At 32.9% G+C, this 21,239-nt stretch overlaps 1 protein-coding gene across 2 annotated transcripts in view; it reads left to right on the forward strand.

Annotated features, from left to right (window-relative positions):
* LOC147078577 (protein dachsous-like) overlaps nucleotides 1–21,239 on the forward strand; it is a 470,273-nt gene that overhangs the window by 19,534 nt on the left and 429,500 nt on the right. For both annotated transcript variants that reach the window (XM_085960238.1, XM_085960237.1), the window contains exon 2: nucleotides 7,491–9,309. In XM_085960238.1, coding sequence (XP_085816364.1) covers nucleotides 7,564–9,309 — 1,746 coding nt within the window. In that variant the 5' untranslated portion in view covers nucleotides 7,491–7,563. The remainder of the gene's footprint in view (nucleotides 1–7,490; nucleotides 9,310–21,239) is intronic.

Below are 21,239 nucleotides of genomic sequence, written 5' to 3' on the forward strand. Positions count from 1 at the left end.
AATTTTTATTCTAGCATACATATTTATAAATATGTAGATACATAATCAATTTATTGTTAACGTTACTCTAAATAGATAAATTATTATCGACTTACCAACTTTTGTCAGCAACCCATGATATACGTATCGCATGCTGAGTGCAAGACTGTTTTAAATATAAAACATTGAGATAAGGTTTTCAAAATTTTCACTAAAACTCAAAGCATATTGAATTATTAAAAATATTGTTTTTATAATGGTTTTAAGAATACTATGTGCAGTCATCACATTTTAATGGATTTTTCACTTCTGTTTCGCAAAAGTAGCCCATTATAAAAACGATAGTCTAGTTCTCTTTTGATTGTAAAATGATAACTAAAAATGTATCAAATTCTTAACCCAAAAAAGATATTGTGATAGTATTATACTCATTACAATTATTATGTAGGGAATTCAGTTTTTATTTATAATATATATCTTCAGAAAATTGATTTCAGAATAGAGAAACTACTCAATTTTCTTTATGAAACATAGTTCAGACTAATATTCACATTCCCGCAAATAAATTAAACATTAGTTTGTGAATTTTTGCTGCTACACAAATGCACGTGAACAATGATTCATTTTAAACGCATGTCCATAGAGTCAAAATTGTAAAAAAAAAAACATACAAAATTCGATGAAATAATAAAAAGTCTCCCAAATATAACCACACTTGCTTGTCTGTCAGTAAATTTGTACACATTTTTCACCTGTGGCGAAATAGAAAAAAATACATTGTCAATTGACTAAAAGTATTTAAATGTTCGTATACATACAGTATTTATTTATTTACAGACATTATATTTATGTATGTTGGTCTGGGCATAGACTAGGGAGGCTATAATATATTATTAACACATTAAAGATTTTACAATAAACTTTTAAATGTACGTAGGTATTTGATTAGTTATATTATTGTTTAAATATTAACTAACAGCTGTTTTTCAAATTAAAAATCCTAAAACACAATAAAATTACAACTGGTATAAGTAGAAATAATGATGATTCTATATCATCATATAATATTACTTTTTAATAGTTCACCGGATTCCGAAAACCCTCGTGTTTTATACCAACAAAAAATCACCCCGCCGTAGGGTGCGATTTTGAAAGCATTATCAAAGTTCATAGAACATCAATCAATAATGCAGGGATGACTTTTCCTTGTTTCATATTCCGCACCGTGATAATGACGGAAATGCCAAATTTAGTCGTTATTCGGGAGACCGTATGTAAGTTGTAAGTGCAGACTGGCGCCGAAGCCTTCGGGCGCTTTTATGCCTTTCATGCCAGCTAGTTTCACGGCCGGTGCTACCTGCGAAACAATAATAATCCATGCGATCATATTGCATTGTTACGTAACTGCGTCCATGTTATTTAACGTTCATAACATACGCGCCCGGTGCATTCATTGTCGCTACAGTAACCTTACTTCGATTTTTTTAAACGTATTATTGGTATATTGTAGACCACGTGTGCGATGTTAATCTATATACATATATACCTATATAATATAAATCAGTGGCGAAGGGTGGAAGTAAATTTCCCACATAAATTTTTCACTCTACTTTGTCAGTCATATTTGTTTTCATTGAACTAAGAATACAATTTGCAGATGGTGCTGGTTACTTTTTAAAATTTAATTAAGCTCTGCCTAAATTAAACCCTAATATGTAGTTTAGGTATGCTATGGGCAATCCGATAAGAAAAAGTGCACACTTTTTCAGTAAAACTTATTTGTTTTCGTTGAATTAAGAATACATGGCGTTGGTTAGTTTTTTTCAAATACAATAAACCCTGCCTAAACTAAACAATAATAGATAAAAATGTTCTTCTACCTATAAAATATCTAAAATTATGCTATTAAACCATACATAATTTTAGATATTTTTTCTACGACTGTATTGATAACATATGCGTTCAAATCAGTAATTGAGAATTTATTTCCATATCATGACCGATAGTTATTATAGAAAAGAAAACGCAATTTTAGAAAACTTCGAAAATATACATTATTAAACAAAAATTTGAACCGAGTAGGACTCGAACTCACGTCTTTCACTTTTTGGGTGAGTGCTTTTACCTCTAAATAAGCTATCGAACGGTCTATGATTTATGCGAATTAATTCTTATATACGTTTAACATCAACCGGGGTCAATCCACCACTGCATATTCTAGCCTCCTTATCGGTCCCTAGTTATTCGCTTCCACGTATACCCCCCAAACATTTGTATATTCGACGGGTTTAAGGGCGTCCCTGTAGTCGTTTAGTGCTCCTTGTGTACCACTGTATGATACCATTTATCCGTCAATTGTGCATTCACTAAGCGACATGCCTGCCAATTACCATTTTATCTACTTATCGACTTCTATCACATCGTGTAATTTTGTCTGCTTCTATATTAATTATTTCTTTTGTGGTCATTCCGTTTTAAGCCCAACATGCACCTATTCATGCCACATTGCGCTAATAATAATGGTATAACACTTAAGACACAATGGGAGGTGACTTTTGAAGATATTATTCAGGCATCCAAATGCACTTCATACCAGAATTATTCTGCGTCTAATCTCGTTAAAATTCTTCTATGTGGGCACACTTCAGGAAAAATCTTCTAATCTGTATTTTAGAAAAATTATATTCGCAACAACATTTACAATGCCAATTTATTTTTTAATAATAATTAGTTATAATTCACTGTAATGCTATTTTCTTCTCGTTTATTAGCTTCGCGCTAGTTTAATAATTGATGAGTGACTACCTTTATCATTAAACTTCTATTCAATGTGAAACGCAATCAACCACCTACAATATTCAATAAATTTAATAAAACCACGATGTTTTATAGACTTTAATAGTAGAATGCTACTCACTGCTAACTGCATTTCTTTATATTCACAAAAACGCCAGTCATTTATTACTGTTCTTATAATGCCAACATCTAATAAGCATGAAACGTCATTATAGGAGATTCACACGATTTATCTTCATCTGATCACGTCCATTTACAAGACAAAAGTAAACATACAATCGTAGTTTTTATCTGGAATCTACTTTGCCAATAATAGTGCCTCCCATGTTCAGCGTATGCCCTGCAAACGAGTTAATGGGCAAATGCAAAAAAACTAACAAGTGTAAAAGCGTTATTTGCGGCCCTTTGTATTGAAACAGGACTTATGGAAGTCTTCGTCTGTCACCTGACAGGTAGAAAAGTATGTTTGACTTTAAATAGAAAGCAATTGAATTTACTCCCAAATAAAGGAATGCTTTTAACTCGGTTCTTCACGCTTTAGCTGTCGTTTATTTAGACTTCGATTGTATTGGAGTTGTAAATGGATATTTAAATATACACACATATATATATTAAAATGTGTACATATTATGATTTTCATGTACCCTGTTAACGTTATAATAATATTAGGTACATGTATAAAATATTCGAATGCTTTCTATTATAATAAAATTTAATTGTATGAAAACTAATAGGTATAAATGGAAATAAAAAAAAGCTAGAAAGTATAATATCTGTTAATACAAACCTCTACTCTGTGGAGGCCCATATATGATCCTATTAGGATCGGACATGGTCGAAAAAAAATAGTTTATATTAATGGATTGAGGTCAAACTGTAAAAAAAAGACAACATAATAATGGGGCTTAATACTAGAAGTGCCTATGATAAAAATGCATATGGCATTTACGTTGTAGAACTTCATTATAATGGTTTTAAAAATATTTTTTTTTCTTGTTAATTTTACCATTCCGAGTTATTTAATATGTTGAAAGCTATTTTGGACTATGAGTCCACCTACAGAACGACACTAATTATTTAACTTAGTATCATTATGAAAATTAATTAATAACCCGAATCAGCTGTCAACAAAATAACTTAATTATCGTAGAATTAACATAAAAACAATTGTCAGATAGTATTTGGTAATAAGGTTTAATCACAAAATTTGGTAGCAGGAGCTTAGTTAGTTAAAAAATAGAAATCTTCAAATAGGCATTCAGTTATAATATAAAACATTAATTATTATTAACTTTTATATACAATTTTTAAAGCCCATCGATGCAGTGGCGTAAAACAGATACTATTGTATAAGTAATGTTTTAATATGATATAATAGTTTAATATAAACGTGTATTATACAATTATCTCGTGTAGGAAAAGTAGTTTTAAGTAGTGTAGCGAATACCTGACACCTTTGACTTTAATTATTGTCCTTAGATCAACAGCCCCTCGTCCTCGCGCGATGTCAGTGATGTGAAGTCGCGATAGCTCCACATGTGATCGATCTCGCCTTTGCTTATTCTGAAATCAACGCGCGGACAGTTTATTTTATGTTGCCAACACGTTTATTCGGTTCGTTTCCTTCAGTAGTTGGCTTTGACGGACAGGTGTGAGTGGGTCCTAATAAGGGCCCAGTGCTAGGTTTTTTCTTAAAACATTTTATTTTAATTTATTTATAAAAAGGCAATTACACGGTAGAACTCAATGATGATAATAGGTAGTTGAAAAAGGATATTATTTACTTATTATATTATTGTGAAAGAAACAAAGTATTCAGCAATTATTTTAAACAAATGCTTAAATAACTCGTATACCTACTTATTACTACTATTTTATATATACAAAAAGAGAATATATATTATCAAAGGAGCTTCTCTACATTACTAACACATTGTGATATTCGCATTAAAATAATGACATAATTCTGAGAGGTTTTACGGTACATTATAAGTTATAGGTAGGTATTGAACTACTTTGACCATTGATTAGAAATAACTTTGTCATTTAGTCTAATTATAATATTTCAGAGAGTGACTATTGTGAATTTAAAAAATGGAGAGAATTCCTTTTGCTATCAACCTACTCAATATAAATTATTATTTCATGCTTATGAAACAATTCCTTACTATTATAAGGGAACCACCGTTAAAAATATATGTACGCATAATTAAATAACATTGTACTGTACTGTATATTCATTTATTTTGAGAATAAATTGTTTATAGGGTAGGTATTCAGTAGAAATAATATATTTCCAAATTTGAATATACGCGTGACAAAAAATACACATAAATAAATATGTCTTAGTATCCTTTTTAATTCTATAAATATGATACTAATCTACTTAAATTAAGTTTCGTGCTCTATTTTTATAACTTGCAACATTTGAATAAAAGAAGTGAATATTTTTTAGATAAGTAACAATTTATTAAACATTCAGTCAAAATCCCTATTTTCAAGGTGGTCAACAATTTTTTTGTTGAGTATCGGTGATTTCATCATTATTTTAATGTATCTAACTACTAACGACTGTGATTTTAAAACAATTATTATTGTTGTAAAAGTAAAAGTGTTCTTAAATAATGGGCACTTCTTGTATTTTTTTTCCATTCTCTTTATTTAGAACAAAATTAAACTTGTATCAGTGGATTAATTACTTCTGCATTATCTACGTTGAAACTTTGCTAAGTATTATACCTAAGTAAACTAATTACATCTTTCAAATTCGTTTCATAAAAAAGCCAATAAAATATGTCTTAATAATTGTTTCGTTGAGTTAATTACTTCCAACATTCTCTTAGCGGTTGTTATCGTATTTCTAAATGCGTAATTGATTGTAATAAATAAGAAGTTTTTTATAATATACACAGTTGATAGAGCATAATTGTTTATAAAACGGAAACGATATCAATAATGACCAGGTAAATGTAAGCTTACATACGTCCTAATTTGACCGAGATTCTCCCAGTTTAACGATGGGTTTCGAAGTCCTGTGGGTCTATTCTATACTTATCGACCGCTAAAGTGATAAAGTGATAAATATTATCAAACTTAGGGTAGGTTTGTATCAAAATATTAGCACTTATTGTAACAATTACACGAAGCTGGTTTTTATTGTTGCAATAAGTGCTATATTTTAACAGCACCTATCTTGCTGCTGTTAAAATATGGCACTTATTGCAACAATAAAAACCAGCTTCGTGTAATTGTTACAATAAGTGCTAATATTTTGATACAAACCTACCATAAGTTTGATACTATTTATCACTTTAGTGTTCGATTAGTATAGAATAGACCCACTAGTCCGTTTATAATTTTGTCCCGGTTTATAAAAACACAGTAGGTACATATTTTTTATCCTCACGTAAGAGATCGATGATTTGAGACATAAAACGGCATTTATTTTTTAAACTATATAGGTACTTGAATATTACATAGATAGTAATTATATATTATAATTAGCCAAGTTTATTGCCTTTTATAGATGACGTCACGTCGTTAGTCACCGTACAAAGATGTAGAGTTTTCAATAATTAGTTAGGTAATAACTAAAATGCCAAAAAGAAAATGACTTTAAAACGTTTAAGTATAATAAGAAAAAATATGAATGGACAAAATCAAATGATTAGTGTCTAATTTAGACCATAAAATGGTTTCAGTATTTAAATTTTATTTTATTTTGTCCCGGTTAGGAAAAAATAATTATGGTAAACCAATGTATTTACCATACTGTGTGGAATTAACTTTGAATTAGGTACGAAAATAATATCACTATTTTTCTGATAACGATAATGATGAAAATAACAAGTTTATTTTGACGCATAGACAAGCATGAAAACTTTTTGCTATAATATCGATCTGTTGTCTACCTACATAGAGCCGGATTTACCCGTGTAGGTCCCCCCAAAAATTAAAGCTGTCTAACTATTAAAATATATTAATTATTGAAAATAATAGGTACCCTTATTGCTTTTTATTAAACTAAATTCAATCACAATCAAAATCCAGTATATTTAAAGATTTCAAATTCTATCGTAAGTAATATAATTATGATCGATCTACAAATGGTGTTAGTATTTTTAATTCGAGACAATCTGCAATAAGACGTTTATCCATCGCAATCAATATATTTAGAACTTCTTCAGCCATATAGAAAATCTGGACCTATACCTACCTACCTTTTTATGTCACGAATAAAGCTTGGTTACAGAAAATTAATTTCCTGTAATTATTAAGCCTTTAAAATATTTCTTTGCGTAGTTCAATTAATCAAATGATGATCCAACTACATTTTTACTACGGAACTGAATACTTATGTATTGTATCAATCTGGTATCAAACAAACACACATTTTTTGTAACTGGCTCATACCTATATATTAAGAAATTTATTTTAAAATTGCGTATTTACCAGCTTATGTATTTTTTTATTACTGGTAAAATATACATTATGGGTATATGTTGATGAATTTAATATGCACAATAATATTAATTTGTTGCAGAGAAGTAAAGTTACATAAAATTTTTCTGATTTTATATTACTTGGTGGTACTGATAATCAATAAAGTAAATAACTATATTTCGATTCTTATTAATGTACCTACATAGTTTATATGAACAAATTTTGAGTTTTTATATGTATAATAAATACTAATTATGTTTTCTTAATTTCAGATAAGTGGACTGACAATGAATCCCGAACAGAGGTCGCAGCGGTGATAGCGCCCCAGAGCGGGAGCTGGTAAAGATGGGCGCCGCCCACTTTGTGACGGCGCTCCTGCTTTTGTGTTGGGGCGGTGGCGGTAACGGAGGCTTCGCGGAGTACGTCAGAGAACTGGAAGTCTCCGAAGGAGCTCCTCAGGGCACCCGAGTCGGATATATCGGCGACGGAGAGCACGCCGCCCACAGCGGTCCACCATATTTGATTGTCCCCGTGCCTGGCAGCGCGGTAGATTCAGACTTAGCCATCGACCAGACTACTGGAGAGATCAGAACTAAAGTCCCACTGGACAGAGAAACTCGATCTTCTTACTCCTTAGTTGCGATTCCTCTCAGTGGCGATAACGTTAAAGTTGTCGTCAGGGTACAGGATGAAAATGATAACGCTCCAACATTCCCTTCACCCGTTATGAATATTGAATTCCCTGAAAATACGCCACGTGACGTTAAAAGAACTTTAAACCCTGCGAGAGATGCTGATCTCGGTTCATACAATACGCAGAGGTATAATATCGTTTCGGGAAATACCAACAACGCTTTTAGATTATCCTCGCATCGGGAGCGAGATGGCGTTTTATATTTAGACTTACAGATAAACGGTTTTTTGGATAGGGAAACAACTTCAGCTTATAGTCTGGTAATCGAAGCGCTAGACGGTGGAAGTCCACCACTGAGAGGGCGCATGACTGTGAATATCACCATTCAAGACGTGAATGATAATCAGCCTATTTTTAACCAGAGTAGTTATTCAGCAACTATACCAGAAAATGCTACAGTAGGAACTAGCGTACTGAGAGTGTTTGCCACAGATGCCGATTCGGGAGTGAATGGCCAAGTGGAATACACTATAAATCGTCGGCAGAGTGACCGCGCAGAAATGTTCCGAATAGACCCAGAAACGGGAGCAATTGTTGTAAATAAAACTCTTGACTTTGAGACTAAGGAACTACACGAACTCGTCGTAGTGGCTAGGGATCACGGACTCCAGCCTCTGGAAACAACTGCTTTTGTCTCGATCAGAGTCACAGATGTCAATGATAATCAGCCGACGATAAATGTTATTTTCCTAAGTGACGATGCGACGCCTAAGATTTCAGAGTCGGCTCAGCCTGGCGAATTCGTCGCCAGGATTTCAGTGAACGACCCCGATTCGAAAGCCGAATATTCCAATGTTAACGTGACGTTATCCGGAGGGGACGGCAGGTTCGGATTGACCACTCGTGATAATATTATTTACCTAGTGATAGTGTCGCTCCCTCTGGATCGCGAAGTGCAACCGACTTATACCCTGAACGTGGTGGCGACGGACACGGGGTCACCGCCGCTGCACGCGTCTCGGACGATCCGGTTACAAGTGACGGACGTGAACGACAACGCGCCAGAGTTTTCGCGAAGTGTTTACCACGCGAGTGTTCCGGAGGTGGCCGAACCTGGCACCTCCGTAGTGCGCGTTCAAGCGGTGGACAGAGACGAGGGGGCCAATTCCGCGCTGATGTATTCATTGGAAGAGCCGGAAGGTCATGCGCACGTGCGATGGTTTGCGATAGATCCGAGGTCCGGGTTAGTGACGACCCGGGCGAGGGTAGACTGCGAGACGGAAGCTGCTCCGCGGCTGACCGTGATCGCTCGCGACGGCGGCCATCCTCCTCTCTCGTCTTCCGCCACAATCCTCGTTACGATCCATGACGTCAACGATAATGAGCCAATCTTCGATCAATCTTTCTACAATGTGTCTGTTCCGGAAAACGAGGCACGCGGACGCTGCATTTTAAAGGTAAGACTAAATTAAATATATAACCAATATTAAGTATGTAGCATGTAAGTTATGTGGGTGTAAATGACATTGAACATTGATACCTAAGTTTTTTTATTTGTGTTCTTATTTTGAACCCGTTAATGACAACAATATGTCTTGTAAAAAGTCAATGTTTACTATTGTAGCAAACCTACCTTATTTTGCTACTGATAATTTATTGGCACTTCATTTTCAATTGCGTTAAATCTACAATACTGGCAAGAGTAATTTATTTATAAAATGGTAGATGTCGACATACTAATTAGAATATGATATAATACAGCGACTAACGTTTTAAAAAAGATTTAATAAGTTTTTAAATTAATTAAAACGTTTAACAGAATCGATAATAATAATAATATGTTATACCTAGTTACACTTTTTTTACTTTCATGTTGTATTAAAAAATTGATTTGTCTTGTAGTGTTAGTTTCGTAGGAATAAATAAACTATTAAAAAAACATATCAGAAATACCTTTCAGTCCAGAGTCGCTTGTATTAAATACTATTATGAACTGTTTCAATACAATGATCTCTATTAATCATCTTCAAGTAAATCCCAAACAGTCGTAAGTACGCAAATAAGCGCATTCCAAGCCGAACCATTATTATTTAGACTTATTTCAATTGCAAATAGATTTTTCAGATAATTTAAAATCCATAAGCAGAATAAGACTAAAATGTGCCCGGCAAGCTAATCTACTTTTAATGCCGTGCGATGGAATTTATAGTGTGAAAATGCAAATAATCCCGACAGACGAATAGAGCCGAAGTAAGCCGATTGCATCGGTGTAAAAATATATGTATGCCAACAAGGATAGTCATAACTCATATCAGTGGCGTGTATAGAATATTGATTCATAAGTTTAATGACATTTAAATTGCGCTTTATAAGAAAACAACTACAACAAAAATACATAAATCTTCATCTCGGTCGTTTCTTTTCGGCTAAATATCATGATAATTCTGACAATCAGTCATATTTTGACTTTCTAGCATTTATGGTTTTCTGCTACTCTCAAGTAAACGCTGTCCCCAGGAAACTGGTCAACTTTGAAAAGCACAACAATCACTTTTATAAATGTTCAAATAACACCAATTAACTTTATAATAATTTTTAATTTAAACAATTGTCAAATAGCTCAGTATAAAATAATGGCACTTATAATGTACCTACCTAAAAACTCTTCAAAACTGTGTTATTAATTATACCTATGTACATATCTCAGTGTCTAAGTGATGGACAGTAGGTAATCCCTTTGCTTTTGACCTATTCAATTGATGTTAAAGAATTCTTAAATCAGGGACTCGCAGATACACTTTAACTATTATCAAAGAGTTGCCCGACAATATACAAAATAGTTTGAGTGAGAAGTCGTCAAAGGTTGAATTAAATATACTGCATTGTTGTATTAATTTAATAAAACGCATTTTTTATTGTAGTATTTATTCCACTTTTAATCAATAAATTAGGACCGATTTCGTCCGCCTCAAAGGAAATTGAGTTGAAAATGTCCCTCTGAGGCGGACAAAATCGGTCCTAATTTATTGATTAAAAGTGGAATAAGTACCACAAATTTAAAAAAAAAGTTTTATTAAATTAAAACAACAATACAATGCAGTTCCGCCATGAATTAGCAGTTAACAAAATTAAAGAAATTAAAAATACTGCCATAATTATTGATTTGATAGTATTATTGACATTAATTAGGTACCTACATATAATTTAAATTTTAATAGAAAAGTCTCAAAATATGACAAATAAATATCATTAATCTCATTAAGTGCATTATCCCAATCGCATTAAAAATTGATGTATTTTCTTAGATGTAATATGTACGTTTGGAACTAGGGTCGCATTAAAATCAATAAAAATGTTTAATACTTACTATTATTTGAAAGGAAATGAATTTGTAATATGCATTGAACAAGTGGGTGATTAATACACATGTATCTGCCCACTGTATGTTATCGTGTTTTCTTCATTATTTCGTATTACGTTAAGTCGGGGATGATACCCATGGACCCTTTATGTAGAACCACTTCTTACGTAGACCATAATATGTATGTGTCATATTATTATTTTCATTTCCATCCCCTCTTTTCAGAATACCGAACAGAAAATCCTTGTATAAAAGTGTGATATGTTGCATGTTGAAGTGGACGTCGTAGTTCAATATTTATTATATCCTTCGTATGTCTAGAAAAAATCTAGAATAACTGAATTACCCCTTAGGACTAGTAAGATTAGTTTTAACAGTAGATATCGGTGATCGTATTAATCATTCGTTGGTTTGTGTGTAAGCGTACGCCACTTTGTACAGTACTCGCCTGGGCTGATGATTGACAGATCACGGTGCTGGAGGACGAGGGAGGGGGAGACGCGAAGAGTTGCGGAGACGGAGAGGCGCGTGGCGGTGGGTGGGAGGGGGTCCAGCCCCGCCGCCGGCCCTGTCCAAATGATAAATGAGGTTTTTCTTTCCGCTCCATTGCCGAGCTGTTGTTCCATCAGGGAGCCGCCCGGTACGCTAGCCCTCCAAGCCCCCAATACGTAAACCTCATTCCGGCCCTGGATTTTAATTACATTTTTGTTGGATGTGTAATCATATTTATGAGACTAGGCTGTATGTGTGAAAACCTTTGATTTAATTAATACATGCATAATACGCATATTATCAACAAATGCTTAATCAATACGATATATTGGTGTATCTGTCAGATTCCTAACCAATAAATACATCACAAAGACTTTGGACCATAGCTAAAGGAATTTGTATAACATTTTAGTGCTACAAAACTTAATGGCGATTCCTCAACGTATTAGTATGGTTGAATATGTAGCAGTTTCCTTATTGTCTACATATAACAACGTTTTGTTGTGATTGGTCATCTAAATATTATAAATATTAATTTTTCTCTATTTGGATGCCAGACTACATATGGGTGGCTCACAATAATTATGGATCAAGTCCAATTTTTATAAAATTCGAATTTTTTGTTTCAGGGACTAGATAAAACAGGTTTCTATATTGTGTGTTATTATCTTTTTATTTTCTGCATAAAATGACAATACTAGTATTGATAAGACATCAAATTTATTGTGAATCATGTCCATTTTGACAGTTCCTTCAGCAGTATAAAAAGGTATTTGCTAATATTAATAAAGCTTGAATATACTTTATACTTCGACTATTTCCAGGATCCATTTTGATTTAATTGATCCATAATTATTATGAACCACCCATATTTGTGATAATTGACGCAGTTATAGGTATAGTTATATTATAGTGTTAATGTATTGGTTTTGGTAGAAATAGTTAATATATCTACTTCGGCCTCGTATTCAATACTGCTTTTAAAAATAATGTTCTAGTTATGTGTCTCCAGCAATTCGTGTGATCCGAATTATTACTAAGTACCTACCTATCATTTAAATGTATTATCTTATATTGCAACAATTTTTTAGTTAATTTGAATTGAAACTAAAGCTTGAGATGTTATTTATTGAATTCATTTGGCCGACAGTCTCCCAACAATCTGCATTTTTATTTGATTTTGATTAAAGTTCAATTTGTAAATTAAATTTCGAACGCACTGTTTGAAAAAGGAACGCGTGGAATTCCAGACACCTGAATCACTGCACATTTGAAATCGGAACACAGACAGGAATGGTCAAGCATTCAAATTTCCATTTCCATTCGTTCGATTTGAATAATTGAAACAGAAGTATTCGAACCGTCTTCGTGTTTCGCTGACCGTTGCATAACTACCACAGACAATTCGCACCCAAAAATTTTGCGTGACTGTCTGAGTACATAAATAGGCTGTCCAGTTCATAGTTTTGAGTTTATTTTTTTGAAAATAAAACAAAATATTCGAACTGCCGCTATTCATTTCTTGTTTTGAAAGATTGAAGAAAAGCATAATATTTATTTTATTTTTGAAGTAACCGATTACTAGTTACGTACTGAAACAAGTCAGTGAATTAAGTTTTAAAATAATTTCAATACTTTATTTTAAAATTATATATTCTTAAGTTAGTGTGCTTTAGTGCAGTAGTATAGTGAAACAGTAGTACATAGTTATATAGTTAGTTGTAGAAATTAAACAATTACAAGCACTCAAGGTTTGAGAAAACCACATGAATATATTGTGACCTCACCGGAAATCAAAACAGGAGCCACCGGATGAAAGGCCAGCGCCTTACTACGAGGGGCATCTTATTTATAGTCTTAAGATACATATATTCGTGTATAATTAATTATAGGTAAATAATGTCTAACTATCTCTCCCAACACAAATGTTTATGCACAATTATTTGTTTGAAACTAATGCACGTCCACACCTACAAGTATTGTCACCAAATTACATGTAATTTAGACATCCTACATTGTACATATTTGCTTTAATTAAAGCAACATTTGACAAGATCACGCGTCGCTACTTCCGATGAAACTCTGGTCACACCTGTTTGCCGAGATTTTTACATATGCTTACAATCCCCGACGGAATAAAAAAACATGGATATTTCTTTACTTAATATATTTAAAATGCTCTTACTTATATCATAAATTAAAAGATAAAATATGGCGTATGTGTCGATATAGCCGAACACTCAGTAGATATATATTATATGTGTTTAATTAACTATTTTTATCCAACGAATAATTCACAAGATTTTAGAATGTAACATTCTAATTATTGAACATACATAATTATTTAAATAATACTAAACATAATAGTACAATAATAGCAATAAAACAGATACCATAAGAGAAATATATGATATAATTATAACCAATAGAAAAAAACTTTTTTGAAAAAAGGAAAACACCCAGCAGGAATCGAAACTGCATCTATCGGGTTTCGCACCCATGCACATATAGCACTATGCTCTTGGCGCCATAATTAATTACGACAAATTTTAACTAATGGCTCTTAATACTCTTTGAAGCGCTTTTCGAGAGCTGCGGGTTCGATTACTGCTAGGTGTCTTACTTTTTTCAAAAAAGATTTTTTCTATTGGTTATAATATATTTTCTCAGAAGCGTTTTGTGTTGTTGTATGTTGTATGAGCTATTGTGCGTAATTTTGTGTCAATTGCACTTTCGAAAGACAGGCCAAGCAAAGTGACTAAATAGAACACAATGTTAATTTATTCACGGACAGATGTATCTTGGCTTGTACTAGGCATAACAGACGCGGTATGGCTTATGTGCCGATGCAACCGAATACTTAGTTAGGTATATGCGACCTAAGTACGTACCTATTGTGTGTAATTTTTTCGCGATCGGTCCAGCGGGCATCCGAAAGACGTGAGACGGGCCAAACAAATTAAACATCGACCGCTCCGCCGACGAATAAATCGCAAATTACAATCTAAATTGAAAATTAACCACGCGGATGTGCTGCGGACCGCACCCCCGCTCCCCTCCCCACTCCTGCCGCGGCGTCTCTCCCCTTCGGAGAGATAAGTTCGCAGTAAATCCAAGCCACTGACACTTTTGTCGATTCCCTTTGTGTTCTCGCGGTGGTGGTTTCGGCTTGGCTGTCATTATTGCATACACGGCTAGATGAATGCCTTTATGCATGGCAAAAATCAGTATATGGAGATCAATGTTTCCCGGGAAATAAAGTAGTAATTCGATATATAAATTAATTTAGTTTTGGAATCAAAAACATTACTAAGTTTGATTCATAGGTGGCGTCAGAATTACTTGAAATTATTGCTTTGTCATCCCGTGATACAATATGAGATATCAATTTAATTTAATATTATTTTATACGAAAATAATAAAACTATTAGATTCATTTATTTGATTTTGGCATATTACTAAATTTGATTCATATACTTAATATGGCATCAATTTTTCTTAAATATTTGTTTACACGTCTTCATATTTTATAACATTTTTTATTACTTACAAAGATATTAGCTTTATTGAAAGAAGTACAAAACATCCTCAGTTACATAGGTATCATATGCAAGAAAGACATTCGATAGTTTAATGGATAAATCACTCGCCTGGCAAACGAATGTTGTGTATTTATATTGTATCCCATTTGGTCCAAGATTTTTCAGGTATTTTTATAACACGTCACGTTTTTGAGACTATTTCAAGATAAGACTATATATTATAATAATATAGACTATTTTCAATGAGCATTTTAATAATACGGAACATAGTAATTAGAATTGCATTACATTTTGTCCGTTATTTAGATTAAATTGTACAAAAACAATAATAATATATGTAAATACATTTTAGTTGTCATTATTCAAAATTCATTATTTTCAAATCCAATATTCTTCTTGAAGTTAGAGTTTAATAATATTCTTCTTGAGTTACATAGTTTAAGTAACCATTGATTTTTCTCATGCAATGATATATTTCATATCTAATTAATAATGCATTCTACTCACCAAAATAAATAATAGTGTCTGGTGAAATATATATGATACTGATGACATACAAGATATGACCTTAGCCATATGTTTTATATAGATACCATATATCAGTATTTAGAGAATTATTTTTACATTTTCATGCGTGATTAAAACCGATAAAACCATCACAGTAAATCATCAAAATACGGTATCAGCCACCTACACTCGCGTTGATTTGATGCCATAAACTAGCACAATCTCTTAAAAATCATAGACTGAGAAATCATAGACAATATATATCGGAAAGGTTCCACACAATGTGGTATGTAGAACATTGCCTACGTGAAGGTGATGGCGGTCGCCTGGAGCGAAGTTATTCTACAACGTCGCCTCGAAAAAGCGTTATTTTATTACGCGGGAAGCGGTGAAATTGAGTTTGTAGACCTCCCGTGAAACGTCTACGTCAAAAGACGCAGTTATTTGCTGTATTTACGTCAAAATGTCAAAGAAAATAATACAAAAATGTCCACGGCTTGGCGGCAAAAAACTATCATTCGATTTGTAGCGGTTTTCCTCTCCATTACACTAAGTGTTAAGTACGTCTTTTTGTGATCTAACACACCAACTCTAACTGATCGTGTATACAGATATACTTTGAATTGATTTTTGTGACCATATATAATTTTATATCTTAATAAATTGTTATTTTACGACCAATAAAAATGCAAACAGAGACTGGTTAGCCCAGGGAAGACATTCTTCACGATTGCAATAGGACGCAGCATATTTTCTAAATGCAACAAAATTGGCCTTTGTGGCGACCAAGTCGGACGGTCCGATGGGCCCAACAGTTGGTTGAACTGTCTTGAGAACCGGCTACGTTACGTACTGCTTTCGCTATAATCAATAACTAGGACTACAATCGTAGGAACCCCGACAAAACTGCCCGGACACTGCCGCCAAACCAAATCCGCCCGTACCAGTGCTCGTCAGTACCGCCCGGACAATTTCGCTTACATAAACCGCCCGCAAAAATACAAAACACAAATTAAGTATCAATAGAAATTTACATACTTACGATAATCAGTGTAATTTGAGATTTAATCCGTTGCAGCTGTTGGTAGAGTAATAACTTAAAATCATCAGCTTTTAACACTTAGTAGTTAATAAAAAAAAAATTGCCGATGATACGTGTTTAATCCAATGCAGCTGCATAGCTCATACCTGAGTTCCCTAATTAAATACCTATAATATCTATGAAATCCCGCGAGAAATGCTGATAAAGAGTCATAGAGTATATTATATACAAATATGAAATGCAATTTATTTTCCTTGTTCCCCAACTTTTTTTAGTTTTGGCGGTAATGTCTGGGCGGAAATGTCCGGGTGGTTTTGTCGGGACCTCACAATCGTAATTCGTAATTTAATGCCACAGCCTGGATATGGTCGGCCTTGTTACAGATACTATCTAATAACTACGCATGTGAGGTATTTAAAAATATGGTCAGTAAATGGTTGTCATAATTTAAATCAAAGTAATAAATAACTATTACTAACTTTGCTTCATAGTTCAAAGTTATTCATGTAGAATATTTTTAGTGTCACACTTTATCTAAATTTTATTTCAGGAAAAAAATACAATCGTGGAGTTAAAAGTTGCACTAAGTATAAAAAATATCTTATATTTCATAAATAAATTATTATTTCGCCAGATATTCATAATCATCAAAGTCATATAACGCTAACAGATTTAACGTGTTCAGAAAGAGTGGGCGTCGTTCTCAGCTGTCACTTTGAAAGTGCGTTATCTAAGGACGGCATCGTTTCGGGGACCAATCTTCGATGAGCGTCTTTTCTCGGGACGCGCGTGCGCAAATGACTACAGAAAATCTTTTAATTGTGATTATTGTTCTCACTGTAAGGATTGAGCTTCGGAGTGTTGCACAAAATGCCACCACGGAAGAATGCATCTTGTCTGTTGTGCCAAAGTGGACGATGTCGTAGGTCGTAGAGGAAACACATTATTTTTTTAACAGTGAAAATTGTTGAAAAACTAATCTATACAATACAAAAACCTACACGCAATCTATTCTTTATTTAAAATTAAAAAAAACAAATGTTAGCAATGAAAATTGAAATATTTATAAATTACCATAAACAATTTTTGAAACACGTTGGCATGGAGGTATCTATAATACTTACATAGGTAAGTAAAGATTATTAAGGGTTGTTGTTTATATAGGTCGTAATATACACATGGTTAAAATAAAAGCTGAAAAAACTGTTACTATGTTACAATGATAAAAATGCAGATTCATTTGTGTTCTAAGATTTATTTGCCAAAAAATCATCATTTTTAGTGTACCAAGCGTATATTTTTTCGAAAAGCGTATTGTACCTATTTAAAAAAAAATCACAAAAAACGTATATACAGTATGGTAAATTGTAACCAAATGTCGAAACATGTATTGAATGCAGTAGAAATTTTTCAATATGCTGTGACACGTGTTATTATTTTTCTATAGTTGTCAATTCAACGATATTAAAAACGTTTTGGAATCGCCATCAAGTGTTGTAATACAAAAAGTTCTGCTTTAAAGTCGAAAGTCTTTAGAATAGGTACTCATCATTATTTATTGTATTTAATGGTCATCAACATTTATTTTGGATCAGGTGTTATAACACACGTTAAAAACATAATACGATCGTAATTCAACTCTCGTGGATAGAATTTCATTAGCGTTGACAGTTCTATAGCGGTCTGCTGTGATTTAAATTGGCTTTTCCGACGATATTCTATTTTCAAACATGTTCGATTTTCAAACATGACGCACTTGCTGTAGCGTAAATTATCGCTGTTCCTAGTTTAGCATAGAATGTCGTTACTCCTGTACAAACACAAAATTATTCTATACATTCCTATTTGCATAGATAAAGATACTCACAGAATCAAAAGAAGCAATTCAAATGTATTAGTAAAATGGAGAGTGTTAGGTTTGTTTTAACCAAAATATATTCAAGTAGGAGTTTGAAAAATTCACAGTAATGAATTTTTACGGAAATGTAAAGATGGTTTTATAATCTTTATGTTAATGAAATAGTAAATATTTTTAATGCTACTAATAAAACAGTTATTAAAATACCTGTATTAAAATTCAATTTTAAGGTAATGTTCATTTTAAATTCAAGTAAACCAGCTATAATTTTTACACGATGCTAGTATTAATTACACGAGAACCGTCCGGTATGCCCACCACTAGAGAAAGCAGTATAAATCATAGGGATAACAAACCTTGTATTTTATTATTTTTATGATAATAAAACTGAAGACTTTTTAGTTTAGATATTTATACATGTTAACAGTTTTTTTTTTAAATACAAACAATGATTTGACAATTTTTGATTAATCAGTCTGTTTATTTTTGCAAGATTTAAGAAGTCTTTTTGATTGAATGTTTCTTACACTATTACTAAAACATCAGGTTTAATTGACGATCACTGTGTAATATTTATATTGTTATTTAAGTTCTTGCTTCTGTTGAGTCTATATGAGAACAAACACATATTTCTTTCTATTTCTATAACATGTAAAATTACCGCACAAAAAGGCATTACTGGTAAATCGGTAAAAATATTAGGTAAATTTTGGTTTACCGGTAATGAAAAACGATGTTAATAATATTAAGATTATGGGTACCTATCTGTTAATTTTTTTCGGAAGAAAATTTTTAATAAGATTCGAAAAAATCCGTGAGATTAATATAAATTGACTTCATGAAATCTTAACGTAAAATAATGAAAAATTTGATGGAAATTAGAAATTTCATTGATAATTCTTAGATGATGACTAAGTTAGATATTTAACTCGTTTTAGAATCCAGTGTACACGTAAAGCAAAAGTTTAAGGCAAATAAATACTCTACTACCTTGTCGATACAGTTATTAAAATATGATAATTAAATTACCAAAATACGGTTATTAAATTTAGTTATATTAACCGATAAACCGGTTTACAGAAAATCGATAATTCATGTAATATTTCTCTCCCGTATGGTGATTTTTATTGCAAGTCTAATAACTAAGATATGTTATTGAAGGAATTGTTATACAGAGCTCCTCGTATGTTAATCATGGAGCCCAGGTTACAATTGCCAATAAAAAACGTAACAAATGTACACTGTCATATGTTTATGGCATGTAAAGCGATGTTTTATATTGGCAAATGTTTAATACCGCTGCGCAAGAGTGTCACATTGACACCTCTCGACGATGCTCCATTACTCACGAGTCGCCGTTAGATAAATCGCGAATTAGATGAAAACCGCACAGCGTATTGCGTTTCATGATAGCTAACTAATCCACCACTAAAGTATTATTTGACCTGGCGCTGACAACGCCATGTCCAAACTGTGTGCTATGCAATGTCAGCTTGAGATGCGTGGATGCCCAAGACGTAAAGTTCTTTTGAGGCACAATAAGCCGGCCAAAGTTTTGAAAAGATATTATAGAACAAGAAACCACATAGTTTGCTTCATTTAAAACTACCAGTACTCTAAAACAATCTAATATTATTAATTGTCTTGTCCGTTGAACTCAGAAATATTGGGAACTGTATCGGATAAGGAGTAGCAGGTACCTACAGACCTACAAACTTATCTTAAGAATAAGAATGGATGGGGGAGCCATCGTCGAAAACTACCCAGTCAAGACTCGCAGCTGGACAGATTCTGACATTAGAATGATGTTTTCAAAATTGCGGCCATATGGTAGTTCGTAGTTCCATTTTTGACCGTTCCTTTAGATAAGTTTGTAGGACCAGTAGCGGCTCAACGACTTTCTACGTGGGTTTAATTATTGGGGATTAATTATTAAATATACATACCTACTTACTCTCTCATATTATACATTATGTACCAAACTACATATAATAATATAATTTTATTAATGAAGAAATCAGTAATTTTTCAGAATAAATAATATGATTATTTGAGTCGTCACCTAATCACATCTGAAAAGCGTACTTGAAAATAATAACTTAATTTACGATAAAAATTATTATACACCTAACATCATCAGTTTTGAACCGACATACAGCGAATCTTTATAATCACTTAGGGGTTATTTGATTCGCTCCTCAGTATACTTATACTAACGCTAATGCATTCACATCCTTTGTAGAACGAGATTTGTACCGCAGTGACGGGATGGGACTGAGTGACTAAATATCTCTACAAACTTGCGACGGGTTTAGATGGATAAAATAAATTAAATAGTTCATTTCATTATTTAGTTAAGTAGGTATATTATGACAATAATAAAAATATCGGGCATGTATTTTTGACATGATAACTATGTGGGGATGTTCCCTACGAACCCTTAAAGTAGAGCCGCCCCTGTGTAGGACTGTAGCCGATCTCAAGTGAAGAATACGCCATACGTCGAATATTGACAACTGCTCATGGTTTATGCATTGACGCTTATTTAATATTGGTGTATTACACAAACTATTGCACGTGCATTA

This window comes from Rhyacophila brunnea, unplaced genomic scaffold (genome assembly GCF_057557595.1).
Source record: "Rhyacophila brunnea isolate RB1 unplaced genomic scaffold, BYU_Rbru_1.0 scaffold_11, whole genome shotgun sequence".
Taxonomy (NCBI): domain Eukaryota; kingdom Metazoa; phylum Arthropoda; class Insecta; order Trichoptera; family Rhyacophilidae; genus Rhyacophila; species Rhyacophila brunnea.